This window comes from Poecilia formosa, unplaced genomic scaffold (genome assembly GCF_000485575.1).
Source record: "Poecilia formosa unplaced genomic scaffold, Poecilia_formosa-5.1.2 Scaffold6, whole genome shotgun sequence".
NCBI classification, from domain to species: domain Eukaryota; kingdom Metazoa; phylum Chordata; class Actinopteri; order Cyprinodontiformes; family Poeciliidae; genus Poecilia; species Poecilia formosa.
Genome location: NW_006799945.1, coordinates 3,487,374 through 3,509,474, shown reverse-complemented (window position 1 = coordinate 3,509,474; position 22,101 = coordinate 3,487,374). Strand labels below are relative to the sequence as shown.

General features: G+C 39.1%; 1 protein-coding gene and 1 long non-coding RNA gene across 3 annotated transcripts; one reads left to right on the top strand and one right to left on the bottom strand.

Annotated features, from left to right (window-relative positions):
- The first annotated feature begins 6,669 nt into the window (after nt 1-6,669).
- On the top strand, nt 6,670-21,619 carry LOC103148988 (coronin-1C-like). 2 transcript variants are annotated; one of them, XM_007568001.2, is made up of 11 exons: nt 6,670-8,834; nt 14,158-14,357; nt 15,685-15,807; nt 15,923-16,052; nt 16,161-16,342; nt 16,441-16,560; nt 17,494-17,598; nt 17,690-17,835; nt 19,927-19,984; nt 20,086-20,328; nt 20,665-21,619. In XM_007568001.2, exons 1-11 carry the CDS (start codon nt 6,680-6,682, stop codon nt 20,782-20,784), a joined length of 3,582 nt encoding a protein of 1,193 aa, XP_007568063.2. In that variant the 5' UTR covers nt 6,670-6,679; the 3' UTR covers nt 20,785-21,619. The 2 variants fall into 2 exon arrangements, with proteins under 2 accessions (XP_007568063.2, XP_007568069.1); XM_007568007.2 differs by lacking the exon at nt 6,670-8,834 and adding an exon at nt 9,625-9,950.
- On the bottom strand, nt 17,965-19,920 carry LOC107838189 (uncharacterized). The gene is made up of 2 exons (XR_001664237.1): nt 19,737-19,920; nt 17,965-19,606 (listed from the first exon to the last, which is right to left on the bottom strand). It is a non-coding gene; the product is annotated as an uncharacterized LOC107838189 (long non-coding RNA).
- Nucleotides 21,620-22,101: the final 482 nt, after the last annotated feature.

Here is a 22,101-nt window from a genome sequence, read left to right as displayed (position 1 = left end):
CAGCTGATTAGCTGATCCGCCTGACCAATACAAAGATTTGCAAGCACATAATTTGAAGATGAACTGGGAACACACCTGGCTCTGAGTACCATAATTTATTATATTTACTTAATGAAAAAAATATCTCAGGCTTTACAGCCTTGGTGTGATTAATGTGGTGTTTGCAACTCCACAGCAAGCTGAATCTGATCCTGAAGGTGCAGAATCTTATTCTTTGTGTAATAAAACTATGAAGACTGTGGAAAAAAAAAAAATGTTTCGCCTTGACACTAAAACACGGTTTTCCAAATTTGATAGGGATGGTGTTTCTGGAGGTTACGGGGCCGATCCGTTTGTAATTGCACATCAACCAGTCAAAAATGTATAATTGCTCTTAAATCCAGTCAATCTTATCTTCATTCTTCAAGAAATATAAATATAGCATAAAGAAATGTCAATGGTAATCTTCTTTTAACTATGTTAAAAGCTGGAAAATATTTGATATTGATAGCAAAAGCTGCTTTTGTTATAAACCGAGTGATCTATGGCACACGGAGGTTTCGACGTCTGGCCAATCCGTTGTCTTTCCAATTTTATTTTGAAGATTATTTTGGTTTTACATGAGCATCCAGTCCAACTCACAGTTGACCAGTTTATTGGAAGTTGAGCCATGATTAGTTTCTCTTTAGGTTGTTTCTGTGTAGCTGATGGTATGTTGTGTTTTTTTTTGTTTTGTTTTGTTTTGTTTTGGGGGTTTTTACGGTTGAACCTGAATGATGCCTGCTTGTGTGCAGGAAAAGCACTTGTTTGTTACTTTGCTCTGTCTATTTTGAGCACTTCAGGGAAATGAAAGAACTGAAAGAGTCATTGCTTTTGTGTTATTTTACAAATTTGTATACAACTTGGAAGAAAACGATGCACCCAGTGTGTCTTAGCTGAATCTGAGAGAGCTGCGAGATTGCTCTTCTAATGAAATTATAATACTTTGGGTGTTTCTCAAGCTGTTTTGTTCTGTCCTATGACTACCTGAGCATCTTTAACACATATTCCTGGCATTTTTTAAAGAGTCAAACTATTATATTTAGAAGTATAATTCAATTCTAATTATTATATAACTAATTTTGCAGACTGGAATTGCATAAACCTATTCATCAAATTCTCAAGTTTTTCTTTTGTTTAGATTTTCTGACATCTAGTGGTCAAGCTGCAAATTGCAACTTCTTGAAAAGCTTCATCTTACCTACCTTGTGCCACATAATTTCACATATTTCACTCATTAATATATTACTGTAAGTGGACTATGCTGGGATGTTTTAAATCTAGCCAACCATGTAGTCCACTGTAATATTAAATAATTCAGATTTTCTTGTTTTGCGTTTATCGTAGATATGTGCCTGTGTGATTGTTTCTATTTCTCTGCCTCTGAGAGTTTATTTATAAAATTCAGGTGGTACTTATAAAACATGTGTCTATCACTTAGAAGTATGAGGTCTATGCCCCATCCTGGTGCTATTATGTTTTATGATTTTTACAATTGTTTTTGTCTAATTAGGATACCGTTGTTGTTTTTACTTTAATTGCTAATATCTCAATGTTCTGTTTTTTTTTTTTGTTTGTTTGTTTTTGTTTTTAGTGAGCTTTTGGTGACTATTTGGGTATGGTTGTACTTTTTCAGCTTTGGTGGTTTCTTGCAAAGCATTTTCTGGTGTTTAAAAAAAAAAAAAGCCGGACAATTCGTACTCATTACGACAACCGATTTTCTACTGCAATGAGACGGGGTCACATGGCTCCAATAAACAATGGCCGTCAGCTGAAGTTATTCTGGTTCATTTGGGGGTCATAATCAAAAGGTGCTGACCGTCCCAAAATAGAGATCAGAATCACAATTATTTGAAACAAGAGTTGGAATATAAAAAGTACAGAACATATTTTATTGTTAAAACTGAATCATGTGAGCTCTGAGCTCTCCATAATTCATGAAAAGCGGTTCAATAAACTGATATCCAAAGCTTTAGGGGTATAAAATGGAAGTAGGAAGGCATGAAATGGTGATGTATGGGTACAAAATGAGTACTAAATATCAAAACTTGCTCAGGAGCCTTAAATTCAAATATCCACTATGCCACCATCTAGAATATGCTCAGTTTTAGTTTTTGTTACCTGGTGCTCTGTCTGCATCAGTCTCCTTCTTCATAAGTTATTGATTACCTTACACTCTTAACAGCTGCTTTACTTCTGTCTTCAAACTACAGCACCCTATTTGTTTTGCTTTTTGCCTCACATTTAAATATCCTTTTGTACTGAAGTGCCTTAACTGTGGCCACAGCTCTGTTGTAAAGCACTGCAGCGATTGCAGATGGGTTTTCAGAAAATGCGTTTAACTTTTAATTTATCTTCACTCTTTGAAAGTTTATGCTTCTTGCAGCATTTAACTCAGCACATGAATATTGTATGCAAACATGTATGCTCATACACGCCGTCCGCTCCCTCATAACTCGCATACTTAATGGACTTCCATCTATTATTAGCCTGTAATGATACTGTATTTGTTATCGTAAAGCTTGCCGTATGCTGCATCGGTTCAGTAGCTGGCTGAAGAACATTTATTTGCTGGACAAAGATAAATCATCTACATCAAATTGTTACAAATTAAGAGTTTGTCTTTGAGATGCTGCAGTCTGGACAAGTCTTTCTTCTACAGTACATCAGCTTAATGAAAACATTAAGAAAAAAAATGCCAATAGTGTTATTGTGTATCAAGAAGCACTTGTGAATTATTGTGTTTTTAGCACAGTAAAAATGATTTGCAATCATTGTAACTTTGGAAAATATTTTCCAGTTGTGAATTAGGTTTTTAAAATTTTTATTTATTTATTTTTCAGTTCAATTGGTGCCAAACACAGGCATCAAAAAGGACAATCCCAGTTATGAGCCGAACATAACCGTGAGGGCCGTGGGGCATGTTGTAGTTTAAAAAGGGGGAATTGTATTTATTGAGTGTACAGAGCACAAGTATTTCCCAAAGCATGTGAGGTTGAGATGAGTGGTAAATGTAGAAAAAAAACACCTGGAGAGCAAGTTGATGTAATGTTCACCTTTTGTTTTCTGGTTATCTGTGTACTGTATCAGTGTTCAGGTGTACGCACTTTTTTTTTTCTTTTTTTTTTTTCTTTTTTTTACATTTTGTTACACTGTGTCCAGTCTGATGTATATAATGGAAATAAATAATTTTTCTGTAAAATCTGAGCAATAAGTTGTTGTAAATGCTTAGAGAGTGTTGTTTTTCATTTAAATTTTTTGAACAAGTGGATCACACAGAAAAAAAGTACGTGTGGAGTTCCTCTTGGCTATATTCTTACACTCCTTGTTTTCCTCTCACAGTATGACACTCAAATCAGGGCGATGGGACAAACACTCCTTGTTGATGGCTTGAACCAGTACTTTCTGCAACAAAATGCCTCAAAACGCTCGTACTTTGTAGCTGGAATGGTTTTCTCAGGCTTTTAAAGCACTCCTTCTTTTTCTCTTGATGTAATGGTCACCATAGTGGCTAAACACTTCAAGTTTAATTTCACCAGACCACGGTTTATGTGCTGCTGTTGGAGAAATGGTTTCTTCGTCTGAGTTGTCTTTCAGTGTTGGTAAAGGAGTTTTTTTCACCAGTCTTACCAAGCGTCATCACAGGTTATTTTGCTTTTCTGCAACATTTCAGAGCAAAACACATTTATCTTTGGAAACCAGAACTTCCTTCCTGAGTGAATTAATTCCTGGACAGCAACAATAAAAAAAAAATGTGTGTTTTCTTATTCTTACCTGGTTTCTGACACTGGACAAGAGAAGAACTTTTAACTGAGACCAATTGTGCCCAAATGCAACTTTCAGGTGAATGTCAATAGAGAAAAAAGGAGAAACTGTCATGAAAGAAGCTCAGAATGTAATGATAAAAAGCACCAGCAAGGACACAAACCAGATCTGCCTGCTTCTGCTTTGACTGTCTCTTTTAGTCAAATCCAAGGAGCAGCAGGCGCTTTTATTGAATTAGTCAAATGAAATACAGCTGACATAACGGGGCAGGTGACTCCGGGAGGAGTGATCTCCCAGACGGACCAAAGTCCCAAAGGACGACGGTCAGGCGCAGCATCATCGTAGGTAAGTGTTCACTCTATCGATTTATCCCTCTGCCTGATAAAACTCTTTGCTAACACTGTTATAACTTGTGAAAAATTATCTCACTGTTATTGACACATAATGGTTTTTCTTTAGTTTTAATGCGCATGTGTTATGTGTTTATGGCTTAAATGTTAATGGTTGATTTATTTTGCTATCGTAATAGAATAGCCGTCATATAAAACAAACAGCAGGGCCAGATCAGTGTAAAATATCCAAACAGGGGGTTTATGAACACATAAACACGTCTCTGAACCTTAATTAAAAACATTTCTTGAGTTTTTGTAAACCCTTTTTTCAGCTCTTTACATCATAGCACATCCCGTCTCGCTTGTCTCCATGTAAATTTTACTGTGCGGCTTGATCAGACATCTGAATATCACCTCCGACAATTTGAATTTCAGTTTATTACCGACAGTAGAGTCGATTCTGCAACTGGAAAACAAGGCCTCTTCTAAGACGGAGATAATAGTTCGGGTACTCTTGGTCACAAGGCTCTTATAAACTTTTGGCTTGCACTGTAAGGCATGAGAGACACAAACATGGGAAACGGGCGTAGAGACAGAAAAGGAGTGGGGCTGGAGGGGGTTTCACAAGCCAATACCATGGATGCCTCCCACTGCTGCCATTTTAACACATCCATCTCAAAATAACGCTTCAGATGCACTAAAGCCGCAAGAGCACGCATCTGTCAAGCTGCTAAACTGCCGTCACCTACACACCAGATGAACAGAGCTGCAGTAAAAACATGTTAGCTGATACAGGGATATAAGGAGTTTAAGTTGAACAAAATGTGGCAGAACTCCCACACTCCGGTCAGAAAATGTCCCTTTTGCTGATCCAACTTTTCTGAGTTTATCTTATCCAGTACATTTCCATAATTGTCAAGACAGGGAATACAATTGGTATACTATATCTTTATTCTAATATTTAACTAGCAAAAATTAAAGCCACACTGTCTTCCAAAAGTGTTGGCGCCTTTTGACCTTTTTGACATTGTCATGTAGCAAAAACTTAGTGTGCTCTATCTGAATTACCACAAAAGTTTCAGTGAAATTAAATGTAAAATAAAACAACAGTAAAAACAACTGCTTTATGAAAGTCTTAGACATTTTTCAGAGAACTTTAGAGAACTAACAGCATAATGCAGGCCAAGGATAAAACCAGACAAGTCAGGGATGAAGTTGTGTTGAAGATTAAAGAATTATTATGGTATATAAAAATCTCAAAAAGCATTGTTCCAACCATCATCCACAAGTGGAAAGAGCGTCACATACCCACTGATATTTGGCCGTCCACTTAAAATTACAGACTGGACAAGAATCAGAGAAAAAACCTGGAGGCGTAAAGTAACTGGGGGAGCTGTAGAGACACACAGCTCAGGTGGAATAATCTGCCAACATGCAGGAACTCCCTGACGTGCCACAGGTTTTGACCTTTGCAGAGAAGAAGCAGGAAGAAAGTCATTAAAAGCCTTGCAAGATATAAATCCCTTATGGAAAAAGAGTGAGATTCTTATAGCTTAGAAATCAGTAAAACAAGCCACAGATGTGTTTTGTTTATGTTTTGATTTACTTTTGTTCAATCACTGGAAAACTTTCAATGCTAGCTGTTAAAACCAGAGCAAAAAAAAAGCAGGATAATCTTGCTAAAATGACAATTGAATTAATCCCAAAGTTCATTTTAAATCAACTTTATTTGGAGTTTAAGTGGTATTTCAACAAAACTACCTGGTATTGCATTGTTTTGGGGATCATTTCTGTTTAGGTCTAGTGTTTTCTTTGTAAGTTAAATATACTCAGGGCGCCTGACCGTAAAGTCAGTTGAGCTGTTTTCCCCTTGTTATAATCCCTCATGCACCGTCCATCATGTCTGCAGCTAAAACCGGCTCATCAAACCACAATTCCCCTCATGTGTCAGAGCCTTTGTGACTCGAATCACGTATTCCCGGCGACCTTTCTGTAGCTCCCGTCACCAAAACAATCATAAACATTCAGACTGTCTGAAGGAAGGCACGCATGGCACAAACAAGCCTTGTCAACACAGCAGTAATTGGCAATGTGGGGTTCATCAGAACTGAGTAGGTGTGTCTGTAGTAGAAAAATTTATTTCATAGAAAATCAAAGCTTAGTGATTTAGGTTCAAAGAAAAACAAAAGGCGTATTTATTTCGTTGACGTATTTGTCTGCAGGCGTGGGATCATTTGATCATATCTGACCTTGGCACCTGGCAGCTGACCTCCTATCAACCTTATCTTGTTTCCTTTTTGGCCTCTTGACTCACTGGCAGCAGTCAGACCTGCTTTAATTATAGCCTCTGCAGCATTCCTGTCTGACAGAATAGGGAGAGGAAGATAGTGAGGCCTTGGGAAGCCAATTATGAACAGTGGAAGAATATCTAAAAATAGAGAGAGGTTCAAGATAATTAAAGATAATCTGTAAAAATCTGTAGTGGAATTTCACTTCGTTCAGGGTAGAGACAAAATACATCCTTTATGTGTGTGTTTTGCTTTTGCATTTACAGAAAAGGAGTCATGGGGCAGAAGCTGGAGAGGGTGTCTGAAAAAGACGAGGAATCCCTGGGTAATTCTGACTGGTCCGAGCAAACCGGAGACAAGCGTCTCTCCGAAGTTACAGGACAAGACGAGGGAAGACATCAGGAGGACAGCAGCTCTGTGTCCCATCTGATCATTGGTGGGATCAGAGTAATCAGCAACTCAGGGAAGCTGGCTGTCGTTACTTCACGTACAGGCCCCCAAAGCGGGCCGCCAATCAGGACTGGGAGTCAGCAGGAACACCTTCTGAACTCCAGAGGAGAGTGGGTGGCTCCAGGCAGGGAGACAGACTCTCACGCAGTTGGGGACTCAAAAAGGGTCCTGAGTTTTAGGGAGACAGGACGAATCTCCAACAAAAAGCAAAGCTCTGAAAAAGGGTCTGCAGCCGGGACGGGGACTGCAGCAATGGATGAGCAGGACAATCTGAACTTCTCAGAAACAGACAGTAGCAAGGGTGTAACAAACGCATGCAACCTTTCCAATGAGGAAGACTTTGTAGTTCTGGAAAGAGACGAGAACTGGATGTCAAATGATGTGGAAAACAACACCGCAGGTCACCAAAGTAGATCTGGGGACGAGGAGGACAGTTCTGATGGCAAGCTTTCACAATCTTCCAGGATTTCTCCTCAAGAGAAGAATAAAGACATTGCACGTGCTAAGGGTTCAGCCGGAGACAGTTTAGAGACGGAAATGGGTCGTCATTCGACTCAAGTGACAGGCAACAGGTGTCAGCTAAAAGGAGTAAGCTGTGACCGGGCTGCTCAAACCAAGACAACTGGTAAGGGAATGGCAGAGACGGACCAAAATGTTGCCATTCGTATGAGGGAGGAGCAAAACAGCTGTAAGGATCAGCGGCAAGAAGTTGATCACAACCATGAGAACAGGTTTGCTGGGGCTGTATCAAAGAGGGCCAAAGCTGGAGTCCAGAGCAACCTATTACCGTCTACCAAAAGAGATAACATTCAAGTCACCAGCTCTCACCTTTCACAAACTGTAGCATCTAGTTCTGGAGAACCACGCCTGCAAGACGGTCATTCATTTACCCTGGAACAAACTAACTCTATGCCTTCTCCGTCGCAGGCGGGAAGCTGTGATGAAAATATGCAAGTCGCTTGCCTGAAGAAGGAAAGTGAGCTTGTTTGCTTCTCTGCTGTCGTCACACCTCCACCTGTAACTCATCGTTTACCGGGGGACGATGCATCAAGTCCACCAGAAGCACCGTCTGCCTTGTCCACCATGCCAGCAGAGAAATCCAGACCTAAAGGTCCACCTCCTCCTGTTCCCAAAAAACCCAAGAATCCTTTCATAAAGCTTAAAACTGCACAGCTAATGTCTACTGATGTGCAAAGAAGAGTCAAAGACCACCTGCGATCAGAGGACAGGGCCAAGAGGAGACACACGTTTCATTTTAACAAAGATCTCCCATATGGTGCACCAACTAATCAGGACATGTGCATGTTGTGGGACGAAAGGGGCTCGTTTGCCGTACCACCTAACTTTCGCCGACTATCAGCTGACGTTGGTCTGTGGGACCATCTGTCTCTAAGGGACATGGATGATCGCTTTGGAGATATGATTGACTATGAATATTGTGTTCGAATGGCAGAGCTGTCTCCAGAGGAAGAGCCTCAAAACTTGGACATGACGCAGAGACGGATGTTCCTAGAGAGACGATCCAGGCGCAAATGGTCACCTCCTCCTGTTACGGAAAAGCCACAGCACACTCTGACCTGCACCGAAACTCTTTCCAGGCCAGGGGTCACGCCTAACGATGAAATTGAAAGCCGAAAATATACTTTTTTAGAAAAAAAGGAAACACAACCAATCCTCCCGACTCACAGAGTCAATACACACAGCCAGAGCCAGCATACTAAAGATTTCACAGATCCCATCAGCAACAGAGACACAGACAGATGCAGCGAGGTGGGGTCCTACAAGCCGGTGGCGGAAATCGTGAAAGAAACAAACCAAATGCAGAGACAACAGGGTCGAGTCAAACCTGACGGGCCCAAAGTTCAGGTCCGTCTGGCAGAACAGAACCCAACTTTGAAAGTTTCCCAAATGAAGAATACCTTTGATGTCCCAAAGAAATCCAAGGAGAGGCCAGCAGAAGTCCAAGCACCTCCAAAGAAAGGTAGGAACCACAACTACTTACCAAAATATCCACAAATGCTGATGTCCTCTCCCACATTTTCAACATTATTAAACATGTCTCTCATTAAACTCCAAACTTGGTGCCCCGAAACCGCAGTAAACCATCCCTTCTGCTTCTAAGGTTTTACACTAATTTATTTAATTTTCTGCCAGGCTATGCCATTATCAGACTAGAAGAGGTAAAAGAAAACTTATTTACAGACCAAAACTAAATTTATTAAGCTATGACTGAATTTCTAAATAAACTCTGCAGCTTAAAAGAAACAAAAACAAGGCAGTGAGTGTATGTGTAGTGATTACTATGAGTCTGTGTGTTTTATTTACTGTAAAATTAAAATTAGCAGCGGTTCCTATAAGATTAATACGCTCCGTTGATTCTGAAACTTTACATTTTAAGATTTTATTTTCCACTGACCAGGTCATTTGCATTATTGTTCTAAAAGGCTACAAAAAAATCATTCAAATAGCCGAAAAAGGCCCTCGGACCACACAGTGGACGCTGTGATATCAGCTTAATGATATCAGCTGTAACACCGCATTCTTTCAAATGTGATTTATTTTAGCAGTTGTCGCAATAAACTATGTAGTGTAAAGGGGGATGAGGGAATGGAAAGATGTTCAGCTTGAACTCAATTTTTTTTTGTCTTAAGAACATAAAATTATCCTATAAAGACGTGGAGGACAGACGGACGCATTTTTTTCTAACACTCCCCATCCCCATTTCCATTCAGATCATTGAGAAATCAGAGCTGGCATTTGGTTTGCGCATGTGCCGTAGCCCAATGTATCCTGGTGAATTTAATAACGGGATGAGAATAGAGTACGGCTAGTCTTCCGCAGGTGAGGAGCGGACAGTAGATGCTGTAGTTTCTAATCACTATATTTAACGAGATTTTAACCCTGGTTCACTTTACCTATTAGTACTTGAGAGGGGGCTGTAAGAACCTTGCAACTGGGCTCATTTTTTCCCAGCGGAGACAAGGGATACTGAAGCACCGTCCTGCAGGATAAGGGCGCGCCTAAACTGCCACATTCATGTGTTGAAATTGGTTTTTCACCCTCCTTGCGTTGGAAAATCTTGCATAGATTTTAGGAGGTAAGGAAACTTAAACTGTGTCTTTTTGCATTGTGCAATTTAGCATTTATTCTTTGAGCTTTGCAGCATCCGCGGACGCTCGCTGGATGGGTTTGGGAATGGGAGCAACCCAAAAAAAAAAAAAAAATCCTGGGTGGAAATTTCTGCACTTGCGTCAGCTGGAAGCGGTCCACCGCAGCTAACGGTTAGCAAGCCTGCTAACCCACAGGCAACTGAGATGGAAAACACATTTCAGGTGTAAAGGATGGCTTGTTTGTCTGGATAGTGGTTCCACATGAAGCTAACAGCTCCTATTGTTCAGCCTCCTAACGGTGAAACGTCTGTGTCGGTGTCTGTTGACGGGACCAGCCCCGTTACAGCCTCCAGCTGCCACTACATTGAAGTTAGCTTCCGATTCACAGCTTTTGATGCAGTTGTATAAAGGATCGTTTCGCTCTTTTTACGGACTCTACACCGGCTATAGTCAAAAATGTAAAACTGTTTAATTGGTCTTAACTCTTAAAAATAGATTAATTTACTCTATACTGGCTATAGTTTGTTTAAAACATAACCTGCAATATGTGCAACCTTTATTCTTTCTGTGAAACCTAAAAAATTAATAGATTCTCCAACGAAGCTATTAAACAGATTTGCTATTAAATACGAACATTTTGTGTTGCTTGTGTAGATAATATATGTTATGTTTATCCATTCAACAGTGACATTTCTCAGATTTTTATTTATTTATTTGTAGCTATCATTTGGAAACCCCAATGAGATCCTGCCCCTACTTTGGGAACAAACTACCTCAAGCGAAATCCTGCTATTCTTAAAGAAGTCATACACAGACTGAATTGTTCTACATAAAGTAGTTGTGTAAAACACTTTTTTTTTTATCTGTGAAACATTTCTTGGTGTGTAAATCCACAAATGTATTGATACTGAACTTATTTGCATTCTTACATATAAAGTAAAGATTTGAACAGCCATAAAACTTGTTTTAAGCTATCTGTAGGTTCAGTCCAGGTTCGACTATTATTTTAGGTTTTCTTACTATAGCAAACTAAAGTTATATTCACAAATAACTGTAAAAGACCCTCATTCTACGAATCGGAAGCTAACTTCAAAGTCCACCCTCTGTTTAATCTAGCACTAAAGTTAGCACGCGCGGCTAGCTTTAATTGGCATTCTCTTTTACAACGTCAAAAAGGATGCTTGATAATGTCTTGCAACATCATTTTGAACCACTACTCTAGCGTAACTGTCTTCTTAATTTCCTTTGTATGTAACGCGTGTTTTTAATGTAGAGCTCAATGGGAATATTGGCTAATGTTGCTAGCATTGCCTGCTAGGTAACCATTGTTTAACAGCAGCACCGTGCTGCGCAGCTTCCATTGAAAGCACGAAGCGGAATTCAAATGTTCAACATGCCGGTGGTGTGATAGGCTAAAGCCGAGTTAAAGTGATAGTAGCCGTGTCTGTGGTGGCACTGTTAGCGGAAGCATCATGTTCTGCATGGTTTTTCACTGTTTGCTTTTGACTGTAATGTCCAGAGGAGTCCGGGGGTCATTGTAATTGAAACTGCAAAATGGTTAAAGACATTAAGGATCAAAAACTATCAAGGCCACTAGCTTTAGAAATATAAATAACCTTTATTTTCCCTCACTAGACCAGTCCATCTGACTTTTAGGTAGATTTACCCTAAAATAACAATATAAAAACAGAATAACATACTTTCTAATACTAATAACATACTAATTGGACATTTAGAGAATATGAAAATACTGTGCAGTTCTTAAAAATGGCAGACTGAGTAGGATCATTGAAAAAAAGTGTAACACGTGCATTTATATTTGTGTTGAAGAAACAGACCATTTTCAGGAAGTGAAAAAACTGCAAACAGGGATGTGTAAACCAAAACAAGAATGTTGTTTGAGATGAGGGAAAACAACAAATAACAGCAGAGATGTAAACACTTTGTGCTTTTGAGAACAGCAGTGGTTATAAACCATGCTGGAAGGGAGAAGGAATCAATGATGTTTATTTAGTGTGTTTGATTAATTATAGATACAAACAATCCTAGAGATATTGAATTGTAATTTACTTTGATGGTCACAAAAAGGTCAAGATGCCTATTTGTGGGCATCTTGACCTCAAAACATGATCCTATTCTTTGGAGATTTGAGAGTATATTACTGCAGATCATCCTATGTGATAAATTTGTGTGTTAGACTTGGTAGCTGCTGTTGAATGGGGCTCTGTGCGTACAGGATGTTCTGATCGGATGGCTAGACATGCCATGTGTCAACGTCGTTTCTTCCATGTCGAGGTCTTGCGTTTTGATTTATAAGATTTGTCAGCTCTTTCATCCTGTTCTCAGACCATACTAATGGTTACAGATGTTCTGCATAAGATTTTTATTGCTACTGACTCTTTGCATTGATACGTTTATCATTTAACACTTGAAAAAAATCAGTCACAGAATGGAGAATTAAATTAGAAGTGGCAGGAAGGAGACAGGACTCTTCAGTCTTCTCCTGAAATCCCTGCTGCTTAATTAGCTTTTATATGTCATGTTTATACAAACATAAGAAAAAAGAGTAAAAGACAAAACTAACCCTTTAGTCTTTGTTTTCAAAATCCCCGGTGCCAAATCTATCGGCACCTTTTAAGGTTCCCATAAAAATGAAAAATGTAAAACATTTTTTTTTATAGATTTATGAATTTTTGACTGCATTCAGATGCCACGAAGCACTTCATGTGGCTCTGGCATTATCCAAAAGATAAATATGAGGAAAAATAACCTCATGCCCACTGTTAGGTACAATGTAGGATCTGTGATGCTGTGGGCTACTTCTCATATGTTGTATGACCTGTGAAAATACCAAGACATTTTTTTTATATATATTTTCCAGAAAACAGAGTGAGTCATCCCCGGGTTTGAATAAATTTTGTTTCTTGTGGTAATTTGCTTTCCACACGACAGATGTGTCCAGATAAAATGATTTGAAGAGTTCAAAATGCATTTAAATAAAAGATAATAAAAAAATCTATGTATTACACCTGATGTGACCAATGCAAATGACGCTGCCAGTCAGTCTGCGCACACCCACACAGTCGCAGTCGTAAGATAAAGTCGAAACGGACGAAATAATTGGCACTTATGTGGGTGTATAATGTGCATGTAAGGGCTTTGAAACAACAGCGGTCCAAAAAAAAAATCCTGGAGTCCCGTCAAAAATAAATATCAAGTTTCCAAGCAACGGAGCTATTTTATCAGATTACAGCTTTAAATCGGAACAACACCAACAGTGGCGGTAACACAAGTACAGTTCACCTCTGCAGTCTGGTTTGTAGACAAGGGTTCTGGATTAAATCCAAGTCTCAGCTCAAAGAGGGGTGAGTCAGCTTTTCCATTTTAGAAATCTCTCAACTGTGAGGGAGCAGGTGGCCTGCTGTGATGGCAAACCTGGTCACAACTGAGGGAGGAGACAACTAATGCATCGCCCGAGTGCCCGTTTAGGAACCTTACACATATTTAAACACCGAATTGGAAAATTATGTCAAAAACGATTCAGTTGCTAGCTTGTGTTTGAGAAGAAATGAACAGCATCTAGGGCTTTGTGTTTAGAGCGAAGCTGACTCAAGCGCTGTCTAATGTTGATGGAAGACGGGGATCGTTTTGTGACGGCTGCAGCGGTAACTAACAGCCCATCTGTGCTGCATTCACAGGAACTGATGCAGCAGCTTAAAATTATAGCGTCCGTTATGACGGCTTTGAGCCTTCGCCCTGCTTCCCGTTCTGCAGATCCCGAAAATAAACTAGAGTCAGAGAGCTCAGGCAGCAGAACAGAACACTGGTCAGACTGGAATATAACTAAATTAAAATATTTACCAAGGGAATGGCATAATGATTTAATCAGACCCACTTAAATAAAATTTACTCCGTGTCAAATGCCCTCATTGAATTTAGTCTGGGAATTTGCACTGATGTACGTAAAAGCGTCAGGAGAAGAGATGAGTCTTGTACAGAAACTGATGTTGATGGAGCATAAAAGCTTAAACTCAGATGTAATTCATAAACACAACCTCAGTGCCATGACTCCCATTTTAAAGCTGCTGGATCAGTAGAAGCTCCTTTTGGACCCGCTTGATCCCGTCCTTCTGTTTGTTTTGATGGAGTGACTCAGACCCGCCGTGCTCCTCCCTGTCTCGTTTCTCGCCATAGAAATGTCGCGGCGAGTTGTGCGACAGAGCAAGTTCCGTCACGTGTTCGGTCAGGCTGTGAGGAACGACCAGTGTTACGATGACATCCGCGTATCCAGGGTAACGTGGGACAGCTCCTTCTGTGCCGTCAACCCCAAGTTTGTTGCCATCATCATAGACGCCAGCGGAGGAGGAGCGTTTCTTGTTCTTCCTCTAAATAAGGTATTCAATTTGTGATTTTTGCTGTGTATTTTAGAAGGTTGATGTTCGGTTTCTGTGTTTTTAGTCATTTTTGTTTGCTTCCTGTCTTTTTTGAAGGAAAACCCTGTTAAATTCTGAGTAGAACTTGAATTTGGACATGTCACTAAATGTTACATCAACCCTACAGTGATGGGAGTGTTTCCTAAAGTAAGCAGAGTTTCCCAAAGTGTAGGTTAGGACCTCACTTTGGTTTGTGAAACATTAATACTTGATTAAATTCTATGATTGTCCATTTGAACTGGTTTATTGGGAAATTTTGTCTCCTTCAACAAAGAACGGACTGGGTCAGAAACGTCTGCTACAGCCATTTGGAGGGTAGAAGTTGAAAAGTTTAAGAACTGAGAATTGTGTAAAATATGTGTAATCTTTTTATAGACTGTGAAAAATTAATAAAATAGACATTTTGTCAAGATTTCACCAAATATGTTTTCTTTCTTTTTTCTGCATGCATTTGGGATAATACAAAGGAAGATTGTTGCACAATCTGCATTATTACTGCAAATTACCTGAGCTCTGGGAAAAGAAAGCCCACTGCATTGAACCCCACTGAAAACCTCCTGGTTATTCCACCAAATATTGATTTCTGAACTCTTCCTTAGTGAAAACATTAGTATTGTTGTTTCTAAATGAATATGAAATTGTTTCCTTTGCATTATTTGAGGTCTGAAAGCACGGCATTTATTTATTTATTTATTTTATTTATTTATTTTTCGTTATTTTGACCATTTCTCATTTTCCACAAATAAATACGAAATTTTTGCTTGGAATTTCAGAGACATGTTGACAGCAGTTCATTGAATAAAAGAACAATCTTCATTTTACTTAAACATATACCTATAAAAAGTAAATGATCAGAGAACTGATCATTTTGCAATGGTCTCTTCATTTTTCCCAGAGCTGTACTATAAAATAACAACTAATAATACAAATTTTAAAAAGTTTTAGTGTCCAAACAACATTTTACGTTGTTTTACAGTTCCAAGAACTTTTAATAAGAACCTAGAGAAAGTGTCATAGTGATTGGAGTTTTCTCCAGCATTGAGGAACACAATCATCCTGTCCTCCAGCTATTGCTGCACACTGCAAACCAGCAGGCTGAAAGAAGACACCTGCACATTTCTGTTCTGTACACCAACCTGCTAGCACCATGTCAGAAATTATGCATGATTGGCTTGCTTTGTTTTTTTAAGCGCCTTGAGATGACTTGTGTTGTGATTTGGCTCTCCCTCTATGAACTGAACTGAATTGTATCAATCATGAATGATAAACCCGTTTCTCTGTCTCTTAGACTGGCCGTATAGACAAGGCGTACCCGACAGTTTGTGGTCACACGGGCCCAGTGTTGGACATCGACTGGTGTCCACATAATGATCACGTCATTGCAAGCGGCTCGGAGGATTGCACAGTCATGGCAAGGCCTCATCTATATGTTCTAACACTCATTCAATGTTTGCTTTATAGCAAAGTACAAATATGATTCTGTGATGTTATTTCTGTGGTTCCGAATTTCCCTTCATTCCATGCAGGTGTGGCAGATCCCTGAGAACGGACTGGATGCTGCGCTGTCGGAGCCTGTGGTCGTGTTGGAGGGCCACTCCAAAAGGGTCGGCATCGTGTCCTGGCATCCCACAGCTCGCAATGTTCTCCTCAGTGCCGGTGAGTTTGGATTGAACTCCTCAAATCAAAATAAAACCAAGAACATAACAGTTTTTCATACGAACGGCTCCTGTCGGACTGCTGAGAATAAACCCGCTTCCGTTCCAGGCTGTGACAACCAGGTGGTCATCTGGAACGTGGGGACGGGAGAGGCCATGATCAGCCTGGACGACATGCACCCGGATGTCATCTTTAGCGTCAGCTGGAGTCGCAACGGCAGCCTGCTGTGCACCGCCTGCAAGGACAAAAAGGTCCGCATCATCGACCCACGTAAAAAGAAGATAGTGGCGGTAAGTAAAAGGTGCTAGATCAGAGATTAACGTCTCCCCGATAAATACGCATCTAGTACCGCGGTTTTACAACCTGACTGGTGTGACTCTGCTTTTAGGAGAAGGATAAAGCCCACGAGGGAGCTCGACCCATGAGAGCCATCTTTTTAGCAGACGGAAACATTTTCACCACTGGATTCAGCCGCATGAGCGAGCGTCAGCTGGCCCTGTGGAAATCTGTATGTGTTCATCGTTTGGTCCTCTTGACTCTAAAATGTAGTCTCTACCCAAATCATAAACCCAAATCTTTACATCCTGACGTCACTAGTGATTTACAATAGGACTGAAACAATCGGGTTAATTGTGGTGAATCAATTATTGAAGTAATTGTCAACAAATTTAGTAAACGATTAATTGTTAACTGAAGCATATAAACTAAAAAATAAAAAAGCCAATCGATGTATGAAGAGGACATTTAATGCATTTCTTGTGTTGTATAAAGAAGGATTAAATTGAAAATCTGCAGAATGTCCAAATTGTTTTTATCTGATTAATCAATTAATCATCAAAATAACCAACCGAATAATCGTCAAACTGAAATTATTTTTAGCAGCCCTAATTTAGAAAGCAACGAGAGAGAATCAAAAACATAAATAAGCCGTTAAATAACTACTTTTATTGGGCAACACTTTAATCAAGTTAGAAGTGAATACAGCAAAGAAATTCTGACATTTATGTTATTTTAATGTTGAAATAATTCATTAAATACATAATTACATTTCTAAATAATTTTTCAAGGCATATATATATAATTGCATCAGTATTTTTAGTATTAATGAAACTAAAATGATAACATTTTTCTGGTCAGATGAATTGTTAATGTGCACAGCTGTTTAAATACAGACCAGTCAGATGATTAGTTTCAATATAATACATAATATCTAAATAATCTGAAACATTGAACATTTCCTATTTTTTCCAATCATGCCAAAGTTTCTGCTGTGCACCTCCTTTCCAGCAGAGGGCGATGAATACCAAGTAACATTTCCTGATAGAGCACATGCTCTGATTTTTTTTGCCCCCCATTTTTAATTAATATAATCCTAAATCATACCAATAAAAGCTTATCTAAACTGCACCGCCCCTTTAAATGTATAATTTTGTGTTTGCAGGACAACATGGATGAGCCCATATGTGTCCAAGAGATGGACTCCAGTAATGGAGTTCTGCTGCCATTCTACGATCCAGACACTAGCATAGTCTACCTGTGTGGAAAGGTAGTTGAGACTAAAGGTTTTTTTTTTTTTATTATTATTATTATTATTTTCAAATGTTAAATCGAGAGGTTTACACATTCTGTACCTGCAGGGAGACAGCAGCATTCGGTACTTTGAGATCACTGACGAGGCGCCGTTTGTTCATTACCTCAACACCTTTTCAACAAAGGAGCCGCAGAGAGGCATGGGCTACATGCCCAAGAGAGGCCTGGATGTCAACAAATGTGAAATAGCAAGGTATTCAGACTGTTTTATATATATATATGTATATATATATATATACATATATATAGATAGATATGTTCACTCCTTTTTGCTTCTTTATGTCTAAATGAAGCAAAATCGTAATAGTACTTTTTAAAAAAATTTAAACAATAAAGCAAAATGTAAAGGCAATGAGTCTAAACCCAAATCTGCTCCAGGCTTAAAAGCATTAATAATTTCAATAAATTGTATTCTGTCAGGCAAACGTATAAACCCAAATTATTAACACCGCGGTTGACAGTTGGTTGGGTTATTTTCATAGAAATGTGGTGTTTGGGTTTACTATAACAAACACCATCATGATTCTGCAAAGGACTTTCTTTTAGACGTCCAGTGGTTTATTCAGATGCAGCTTTACAAACTTAATTCATGCTGGAATAATCTGAGGAATTAAATTTCTGGATGTCTGGATAAATATGGAAAATATGAAGCAGAATATGGAAAAGGTTTTGCATTTCCTAATTTTTTTTCATGCTCTCTGTTTGCTTAAACACAAAAGGCAATTTTCTTCAAATGGTTTATAAAGACAAATTTTAATCAAATGTTCTTTTGGTATTACATTTTGTTCCATCCACATCAGCCCTGGAGTTATTAGTATTAAATATATCTGATTGTTTTTCTTTTTTTTATGCTTGTTAAAATATTTTTAAAAAATATTGTACAAATATTTAATAAGAAATTTTCAGTATATATGTTAAACTGGATTAAGGTTTGAGGACAAAATGAAAAGCTTTTGTCTTTAATGTGGCTGGAGCAGCAGAAATGCAAACTAAAAAGAAAAATCACACACAAAGTGGCAGAGCTCAAAATCTTTATATAGATTTTTCATAAACATACATTTTTGACATATGGACATAGATTTCCTTTTAGACCATTACATCCACTGCTATAATGGGTGAAGCCAAACTCTATTAACTACGATAAATCTCTAGAAGACAAACATTTACAAATTCCCAGTTTACTTTAACAACTTAATTCAAAAACTAAACCCAAAAACACTCAGTCATCAGTCTTTCCTCCAGTTGTGTTTTCTTTCCCAAAGAGGCGGATTAAACTCACCAGTCTGCACTGTTTATGGGTGCGTTTCCATGGCAACACATGGCCAGTTGACCTCTTAAAGAAGGAGAGAGTAATGAGGAAAACATCTTAAAGTTACATTATTAACCAGATAAACCAATTCTTTATGTAGATCAGTATTCACCTAGTGCATGGAAAATGAAAATAAAAGTACTTGTTAGTGAAGGAATGGATCCCGCTCTCCTGGAAATCATAGAGACCAAAAATAAACTTTTTATAAAAAAAGATCTGAATTCAAGATTCCAGATGTATGAAAATGTCAACGTTGCAACATGTTTCTGATCGCGTTGAAGTGGCAGCATAAATCTGGAAAAATATGTAGTTTTGAAATGGAAATATGTAGTAACCCTGCTGGAAATCCCCTTAAAGTCATTTAGAAGCAGTGTTATTGTCATTTCGTCACACACTGTAAATGTTGCTTATATGTTATCAATATAAATAATAATAATAGTAATAATAGTGTTTTTATGCCAGATAAACTGAAAGTTGTTCTTTTCATAACTATATTCATATATTTATTCACCATTATTATCTACTGACACACTTATAGCTGATATGCTTAACATTTTAGTTGTGTCAGACCAAAGGACATGTCTGATGTTTGTCTTTGAAAGCATTTCCAAACAGTAATCTGTCCTTCATGTTGTATTTGGAGTCATGGCTTCTTCTTCACTAAGTGGTGTTTCAGGTCATGTTGGGCTCCTTTCATCATTATCTTATCAGCTTCAGCCAGCATCTTCACAAAGTCTTTTGGTTTGGTTCTGGACTTATTCACACATTTCACACCAAAGTAGGACCCTCAGAACAAATCTCCTGGTGGGAAGGCTGGTTCCTTGCTGTTTCATAATAATCCTTAAAACAGAGGGAAACGTCTCCTTCAGCCATGTACCTTCGGAAAAATCTGTCTTCTGATAAAATTCGAGTGCCATTAAAATAACTACTTTGTTTTCTCTTATATTAAACTCTTATCATTTCTCATCTCTTCAGGTTTTATAAATTACATGAGAGAAAATGTGAACCAATCATCATGACAGTCCCGCGGAAGGCAAGTTTGCTTAAAGCCATCATGTTCTGTGAGCTGGTATGCTTTTCCCTTATTGGTGCCTAATAATTTCCCCCTTTTCCCCACGCCGTGCCCCCTCCCAGTCGGATCTGTTCCAGGACGACCTGTACCCGGACACGGCCGGCCCTGATCCCGCCTTGGAGGCAGAGGAATGGTTCGCCGGGAAGAACGGAGGCCCGATCCTGATCTCGCTCAAAGACGGCTACGTCTCCACCAAGAACCGGGACCTGAAGGTGGTCAAGACGAACATCCTGGAGAGCAAGCCAGCCACAAAAGCAGAGAGCATCCCAACCATCCAGAAACATGCTTCTCCGCAATCCACTGTTGTGAGTGTTTGCAGAAAATACAATTTTTATCAACATTTATTGAATATTGACTGTTGTTGTGAACAGATGGTGTGATGGGATTGCAGGATTTTTCCTTGTTCACAGTCATAATTTTGGAAAATCCAAGAAAATAATGGATCAGTACATAATCTTGTTTCTGGCTCTCAATTTAGCACAGCTGCACGGAAAAATAAACGCCATTGCCCGTTGGATCACATTTGACTTAAACCGGATGAACAGATGTTATTTTTTTTCTGCTCACTATCCAAATTATTCCTCCCCTGGTTCCAAATATTCAATATTTCTCTTCGTTCTTTGTTTTTTTTTCTTTTCCAGAAAATGGAAGACAAACTGGAAGAGGTACTCCGAGAGTTCAAGTCACTCAGGGACCGCGTCATCCTCCAGGACCGCCGGATCGCCCGACTCGAAGATCAGGTCTCCAAGGTTGCCATGTAAGACGCAGAGACCCTTGCCAGGATTGCTGTTTTCTTTCGGAGTCAACTGCGGCCAGTTTTTAAAGATTCGGCTTCACCGAGCTTGGTTTCCGTCCCATTCCGTTGAAACCAAGCCCACATTCCAAGACGAACTTTTATTTTTGCTCATCGGTCCTCCCGTTTCACACTCTGCCCCAACCCGCTCACAGAGGACAGGCAAAAACTTTCAAAGCTCATGTTCACATCCGAAGAAAAGACATTTTTGTTAAAGAAAGTCTTAACTGTTTTTATTTTTTAAGATGTGGTGAAGCATTCTCACGTGAAGGTTGTATTTACTGCTCAACAACTGTAGCATCAGTATTTCCATTGTTCTCATTGTGTTGCCAAATATGAATTGTGTGCCGTCTCATGCACTGCTTTTATGTTTTTGTTTTGTTTTTTTTCTCCTCCTGTTGTACATTCCAGTCACAACCTGGTGGAACAGTACAAGTCAAAGCTGGATTATTTTTAAAACAAAATGCTGTCGGACTGTTTTCTTCCCCGCAGTTTCCTCGTTGGCATCGGTCAGAATATGAATGTGGAAGAGATCCTAAAACAATTTTCTCCTGTTCTTCTGGGGCTTTTAAAATTTACCATTGGGGTCCAAACATGGAGGTGGAGGGTGGGTGGGTGTAACATCTTCCTGCTGTAAATGTTGTGAAAATGTTGTGGTGCCTCTTGTCACTGTTAAGGGTCAGACGAAAGTTGCCCTCTCCGGTGCGTATTGGCATTGGGAAGGGACCACTCGCAGCCCGTGTTTTACTGAACCTCTGACAGACAGTTCTGTGCACATAATAAAAAAATTTTACACATTAAAACGCTGCTTCTTTTCCTCTTTATTTAATACAATCTGATCTTATCCGTCAACAATTTTACATTTCCTCTATTTCACTTCTGTTATCAGATAAGCATTTGTAATCTGACTGAAAAATCTGACACATTTCAACTATAAAAACTGTTGTAAAATGTACTATTATGCTTCCTTGAGCAGGTTAGGATAGGTCTATGGTGTATTTATTTTTTTGTTGTTTTTTTTTTGTCCAAAGTCATTCTCAGATGATGTAATTTCAGTCTGGTCAGTTGTGCCTTTTTTGAGTTCCTTTCACAATGAGGCTTTTAATGCGTCATGTCACTTTAAATCCAAATAAGCTGATGCTGGCCACGCCCACCCGACTCCACGTTTACACTCGCATGTGAAAACAGCTGCAAACATGTGTTTGAAAAACAGAAGTAGAGCCTCCTACACAGTCAACAAGAATGCAGCAAGTAGTTTCTGGATAGACGGTCAACAACAAAATAC

Coding starts and splice junctions, on each gene's coding strand:
- LOC103148988 (XM_007568001.2), top strand. CDS start 6,680: ATGGGGCAGAAGCTGGAGAGGGTGTCTGAAAAAGACGAGGAATCCCTG. Junction 16,343..16,440: donor GTAAAAAGAAGATAGTGGCG/GTAAGTAAAAGG, acceptor CTCTGCTTTTAG/GAGAAGGATAAAGCCCACGA. Junction 20,329..20,664: donor CTTCTCCGCAATCCACTGTT/GTGAGTGTTTGC, acceptor TTTCTTTTCCAG/AAAATGGAAGACAAACTGGA.